Below are 6958 nucleotides of genomic sequence, written 5' to 3' on the forward strand. Positions count from 1 at the left end.
CATTAAAATTTTAACAAGTTTGTTGCTTCTCTAAAAAAAACTTCCAGAACAAATACAACTTTTCTTATTCCTTAATTAATTTAAAGAAAAATTTCAAAATAGTAATTTAAAAACATTAAAAGAATGTGAATTTCTATTTTATAAACGAAAATTTTGTTCTTACACTAAACAAGGGGCAGTTAAGGTTTGTGTAAATGAAGAAAAGTCCATAAGTTCGAATAGAAGGAAAAACATCAGCCTATTTGGTAATAAAGAAAAAGTAAAAAAGAAAAAGAGAGGACTAAACCAAAACAAAAAAATATGAGAATTTTTATTTTCTTGCCCAATTAGGTGAAAATTCAATACTAACAACATCTCAAACATTTTATGTGATGGTTTTACTTCTTATCGATTAAAAATCAGTAGAACTTATTTCATAAAAAACTAACAAATATGTACTGTGATAATTTATTGATGAATTTTCGTTTTTATTAACGGATTTTTGTGTTCATTTGAGTTATAATTAAATTGTTTAAAAATTACTTACATGAAACAGTTTACTAAAAGAAATTATAATAATAAAATTGATAAACCATTACTTTTTTATTAATTATAAACAGAGTACTTGAATATTCTAACTCCAGCGTCACAATTGCATCACAATTACACACAATTACAAATTACTAACCCAGCAGGCCTTATATGTATAGGTAGTGAGTGGTATTGCAAAATCAGCTATGAAATTGGGCTCAAATTATTTATTCTAATTAAAACTATACATTAAATCACATACCATAGATAGACACAATTTGTCAATAATAAAAAAAAAATATCAATAATTTATGCTCATCAATGAACCATCAACAAACATAAATTCTTGATAAAGTAATTGTTAATAATACACGAATAAATCTTCTTCTTCCTCATTTTCTTTCTTTTCTTTTTTCTTTATTAGTTCATCTTTTTCCTTTTAATTTTTATTATGCCGCCACCTTTAGATTATTTTTATGATTTGGGTCTCATCTTTCTCTTATTTGTCATAAGATCTTTCATCTTTCTCTTATTCGTCATCAAGTCTTTTATCTTTTTCTTTATTCACCATATTCTCTAATTCTGATAATCATTGTCATTTTCATAGGTGTCTTCCACGTGCAGGTTAACAACATTACCCCGTGTCACCGTGTCATTCATACCTTCATTTTCTTCTTCTCTTTTTCTTTTAACTCATCTCCTCTAAAAAAAGATAGGCTTAAATACCTTTTTGATCCTCATTTTCGTAGTGTTTGTTGTGGATGGTCCTCATTTTGACAAAATGTTTAAAATGGTTCTCATTTGTACCGAATGTTTAAAATCATCCTCATTTTTACAATTTGTGATTTATTTGGTCATTTTCTGTAATGCCATTTAAATTATTAACGGAGTATTGTTCAATTTATTTTCAATTTATTATTACACATGTACCAGTACACGTAACACACTCTTCTTCTCTTTTTCTTTTAACTCATCTTGTTTAAAAAAAGATAGGCTTAAATATCTTTTTGGTCCTCATTTTCGTAGTGTTTGTTGCGGATGGTCCTCATTTTGACAAAATGTTTAAAATGGTCCTCATTTTTACCGAATGTTTAAAATCATCCTCATTTTTACAATTTGTGATTTATTTGGTCATTTTCTGTAATGCCGTTTAAATTATTAACGGAACATTATGAGGACCATCCGCAACAAATACTACGAAAATCAAGACAAAAAGGTATTTAAGCCAAAAAGATAAAAACTACATCAAATTAGATTGGAAAATTTGCAATCTAAAGTATTGACGAAATGAAACCGTCATTAAATATAATGACAAGGTAATAAAAAAATATTCATCGATAATAAAAGTCGTAACTTATGGATGAACAATTATAATAACCTTTAGTATCAATAATAATTATAATAAGTTATCAACAAAAATATTTATTAAAAAATTCAAATATGAAATCTATCGATAAATTTAAGTTTCCAATTGAAGTTATAATCACTAATTCGAACAATATTTTTATATAGACTCCACAGTTTCATTAAGTGCAGCTGTCCCTTATCATATTTTGTTATCCATTATACATGTTTTGTAACCCTATATCATCATATTTATCCCATGTGGATTTTAGACATATGATTGGATAAAAAACAAAACTATTTTTAACTCTGTCTGTTACCTAGACTCAAACCTTATGTTGGGTTGGGTTATGAAGATTTCCTCAATTTTCGTACTTTCCTTTTTGAAGATAATTCTTTTTTTCATACAATATCCATCCACATGCAACACATTATTTCTTTCCTATTCAAAGTGTCTAAATTTATTAAGATACTATAAATAGATAAATGTGAGATCAACACACAGTAACTTAACCAATCATATATCGTTATATCCATTTTTAAATACCATTATCTTTTCAACAACCTTGTAGTAACTAACTTTTTATTTAGATGATCTATACATGATTGCACATGCTAAATTAGAGTTTATCACGTAAAGTAAATAAAAAAAATATAGTTTAATTTATGAATCCACATAGTATCAACTAATAATTAATTAAAAAATATCCCATAATAATAATATAATTTAAATAAATATTATAAAGATCAATAGTTTACTATATAATAATTTATATTTGAACTAAAGTGTCTTACACTCTAACTATGTTTAAATTATATATATATATATATATATATATATATATATATATATATATATATATGTATGTATGTATGTAACTAGTCACACACTGATCCAGCCAGTTTCTAACCGATGCCAACCAAAATCCTACATCTGTATTCCATTATTTTCTCTTTCTCAAGCACTAGTTATTATTATAATGCATATTTCATCTTTGATGACTAGGGTTTATTTACGTACTGATAATATAACATGTTTTTTTATCTCTAACTGCTCCCATATCTTGCTGTCAAATAATTATAAAATACACAGATATCAACAAATTTTGGTTGAGTTTTGTGTTAAACTTTTGACTTTGCGGTTCCAAATGTTGATAGTGCATGAATATGCGTCTAGTATGGAAGAAGGAACGTATGTTTTTTTTCCTGCTTGAAAATGTTCCTCTATTTGTATTTCTAGAAGTCGAGTACTAAAGATAACTCCATTTTTTCCGTTGTAAACTCTGATTGTAGAAACCAGTCCAATGTGTGTGTGAAAGTGAAACTACTCTTTGAAAATTAACTACTCTAGAAGAAAGGTTGTTGTTGTTGAGGATATTTCAACACCACATGTCGAGAGAGTTATAGCCAGAATTAGAACAGTTCAACTTCAATGGCTGAAAACTCTTCTGCATATGCATGTTAAATGATTAGTAATTAAAGTTTCCATTTTAATGTCTATATATAAGTCTACATGATTGATTAAAGGGATCGTGTATGAATCCTAAGGGATGTGTAACAACTCTGTGTAACAGTTTAAGGGGCTCCTGCACTGCATGAAATGCATGAGGATTAATAGCAACGTTCTTGTTTTCTTATCTAAGATATTCATTTTTTCTTTTTCATTTTCATATTCAGTACCTTATTTATTTGTTAATTGATCATTTGTATGTTGTTTAAATGAGACGAAAGAGAATTATGCACTTCGTTTGGTTCTGTTCGTGAGAATGAAAATTAAGTAGGAGAATTACTCGTTTTATTTTATTTTATTTTTTTCAAGAGAAGGAGGAAGTTTCGTAATAAGTTCGCAAGTAGAAGTATGAAAAATATGTATTACCTAATATATATTTTAAAAATCAATGTAAAGTGAGATGAAAAGTAAGCTGTTAGGGCAACTGGACTAAAATTATATAAATTACTTTCTTCCTGTTCAGACTTTAAGTCCGAAGAGACAAAGTTATAAGATACTGGGGCTTCTTATTAAGATGGTAAATTTATGCTAATCTACCATTTCTATTATGAAAAGTCGTTATATTAGAGATAATAATTAGAAATAGAATTTGATTTTATTCTCTTTTAAACCTTCAGAAACCAAGTTTTAAACGCTTCCGATCATATGGCCAATTAAATCATGTTTTTTATTATATGAAATAAAAGAAATTCAATACCATTTATTGATGACTTGAATCTTATGAATACTATTTTTAAGGGATGTTTTTAAATTTGAAAAATCTATTATTTGGAATTTATTATAGATTGGTCATTTAATTATTTTTAGTAGACTTATATGTAAGACGTAACCTCTATCATTCGGATTACTTTGTCGTTGTCTTTTTATCTAGCAATAACATCTCTTTAATTAAAATATAGACAAGTAATAGTTTATTTCAACGGTATTAATTCCACATTGATAAAACTTATCAATTATTTAAATGTTTGGGATTTGAGATTAATGATTCAAGGAACCACATAAGATTTCTTTATAAACACATATACCACTGAAAGAATATTTCATATATAGTAATTATTAACTGTTTAATTATAAAGTTTGCTCCCACTGTATAATACAACCTTTATTTTATAAGCAGGTCAAATGTTAATATAAACATTGTTTTTTTCTGACTAAAAATAAACATATATAAGGAATCCTACTATAAAATCTTGATGCCCAATAATGGAAGTTTTATCATAGACCTTCATCACTATTATATATATAATACATAGACCTATGAGATAAATATACTATTAGTTCCATTTCTATTAAACAACGTTTTGACCTAGATGGACAAATTCAATAATGACCACTTTCATATTTATCTTGTTTTAAAGAATATTTTTTTGCTTTTCCGAGATTTTAATTTTGGTTTACTTTGTGTTGAGTATTTCGAATTATTTAAGCATATATAGTCTTGGATCTCCTAATGGAATTTACGGGTATACTTTTATTTTTCTTTTAAAAGAAGACATTGTTCTAGCATTTGATTATACACCTAAAGAGATTAATTTTCCTACCTATATCAAATGAGAATCAGTAGAAAAATTAAAAAAAGTAACAGACATGTATTTTTGTTGTTAGAGTATAGTTTTAGTTTTTAGGAGTTAACACAGTAACACCTCTCCACACACTACTCTTTCAAACCCAATTAATATTGCAGAACACGTATTAATGACGCACCTAATTACGCCGGCCATTAATATTAACTACTGCATCAGAATACTGAATTTAAATATAAGTTTAAAAAAAAAGAAAAAGTATGGTAGATTGTCATCACCTCCATAGAAATACAGTAGATGCTTTCAAAGTTTCAATGATCAAAGGTTGCCAGAGTAGCATCCATGTGATTCTGATCATACAAAGAATAATGGGATTGAATATATTTAGTGCCGACATACATCAGCAAACTAAACTAAACGCAATGTACAGTACATGCCAAAGAATGATGTCAACGGCGTAGGTCATAAGAAATTGGAGCAGAAACTGCTCAAAAGAAAAAGGAAAAAGAAATCCAACAAAGAAGTTTCCAAATTGTTGCAGCTATGTAGTGACCGAGAGAGCAACAAAATTCAACTTTGCCCCCTCTTTTCGAACTACACAATAACTCCACAAACCAATCCCTATCGATCTCGGTTTGGATTTGATCCGGTCTTCTGTATGAACGAAATCGAACACTAAATTCAACAATAAGAAGAAGTTCCTAACTAATCTAAGAAATAGTTGAACAGGTCTATGGAAGGTGTATGAGGTGAAACAAAGCTGAAGTTTGAAGAAGGGCTTGGCAAGACGAACGCAGCAGCTCCCTCCGTAAAATTTCTTCCACTTTGAAACACGGGACTCAAATCGTGAAGGAAGCTAACCATGGATGGATCCGAAGACGGAGGAGAGAAAAAATTTGAAGGAATGGGAGAGAGTGAAGCCGGCCCCGGAGACAAAATCCCTTGAAACATGTTTTGTTGCGATCTCTCCACTACCCCATCACCCATAATCTCTATCCCTTCCACAGCGTTTATGATATTCATATCCCCGTGACCCATCACCGATTTCTTCCCCATAGGCGACAAGGCCTTCTCCACGGTGGCGTAACGCGCCGCCGGTGACACCATTCCGCCGCCGCTGTTAAAAGGGTCGTTGTTAATGATGCCGGGAAGCGGGTCGGAGTTGGAGTTGGAGTTGGAGGAGGAAGAAGTGGAGCCGGTGAGGCGTTGAACGAGGTTCATGAAGTCACTTGGTGTGGTGTGGATAACCTTGGGGGAAACCGTGTAGATTATTATGGGTTGGCGCGGTGGTGGTTGGGGGTGTGAAGGTTGTGGTGGCAAGGGTGGTTTCTTGATTTTATGAGAGTCTTTGTTTATTCTGAGCGGTGTGGGGCGTGGACCTTGGAGTTGCAGTTCTCTCCTGGGCGATCTTTCCGTGGGAATGTGTGAGAATTGATCCATGTTGTTGTGAGAGGAGGGGAAAGGTGTGAGTGGTGAGAATGTTGTTGAGGAGTGGTGAAGCATAGTTGTGTTGTGATTTTAATCTGGGGATGGAATATAAGGGCACATATAAAGAGATCTGGTCAATGGTGAAGAGGGATTATTTTAATGAGAGATTACAGGTTATTGGTAAAGTTTGGCTTGTTGTGAGGTAATTTTTAAGGGTTTTTTCAGAGCTACGGCCGGTTTCGTGAGATTGTGGTTGTCTGAACGCGTCTGGGGAGAGTTGGAAAAGGTCTCTTCTTCCTTTGGCATGTCATTGTAGGATGTGATGACGTGGTTGGAGAGGTGTGTGTGAGAGAGTTCGAACGCAAGTGGATCAGTGTTGACAACTTGACACTGGCCCATGTAACGCTCTGTGTGGTTTCTATTTCCTATCATTCAATGACAATTTAAGACTTTTGAGTGCAACATGGCTATGCAGTGAATCTAAGGGAGAACCCGTCCTTCACCTATATTTCTTTCTTCTTTCGGTTACATTTAGTCATCTATGTGTAATTCGTTTCTTTTTTTATGGTTAATTTAGGTTACCAATGCTTCCTTTCCGCAACCAAGTTATATTGATGCATTTCAAATTTCTAATTGTCACCGT

At 31.2% G+C, this 6958-nt stretch overlaps 1 protein-coding gene across 1 annotated transcript; it reads right to left on the reverse strand.

Moving 5' to 3' along the window:
* Window positions 1–5155: 5155 nt before the first annotated feature.
* Window positions 5156–6752, reverse strand: LOC114196214 (protein MKS1). Its single transcript, XM_028086779.1, has one exon. It carries the CDS (start codon window positions 6388–6390, stop codon window positions 5593–5595), a length of 798 nt encoding a protein of 265 aa, XP_027942580.1. The 5' UTR covers window positions 6391–6752; the 3' UTR covers window positions 5156–5592.
* Window positions 6753–6958: the final 206 nt, after the last annotated feature.

The sequence above is a fragment of the Vigna unguiculata genome, chromosome 9, assembly GCF_004118075.2.
Source record: "Vigna unguiculata cultivar IT97K-499-35 chromosome 9, ASM411807v1, whole genome shotgun sequence".
In the NCBI taxonomy this organism is placed as follows: Eukaryota; Viridiplantae; Streptophyta; class Magnoliopsida; order Fabales; family Fabaceae; genus Vigna; species Vigna unguiculata.

Coding starts and splice junctions, on each gene's coding strand:
- LOC114196214 (XM_028086779.1), bottom strand. CDS start 6,390: ATGCTTCACCACTCCTCAACAACATTCTCACCACTCACACCTTTCCCC.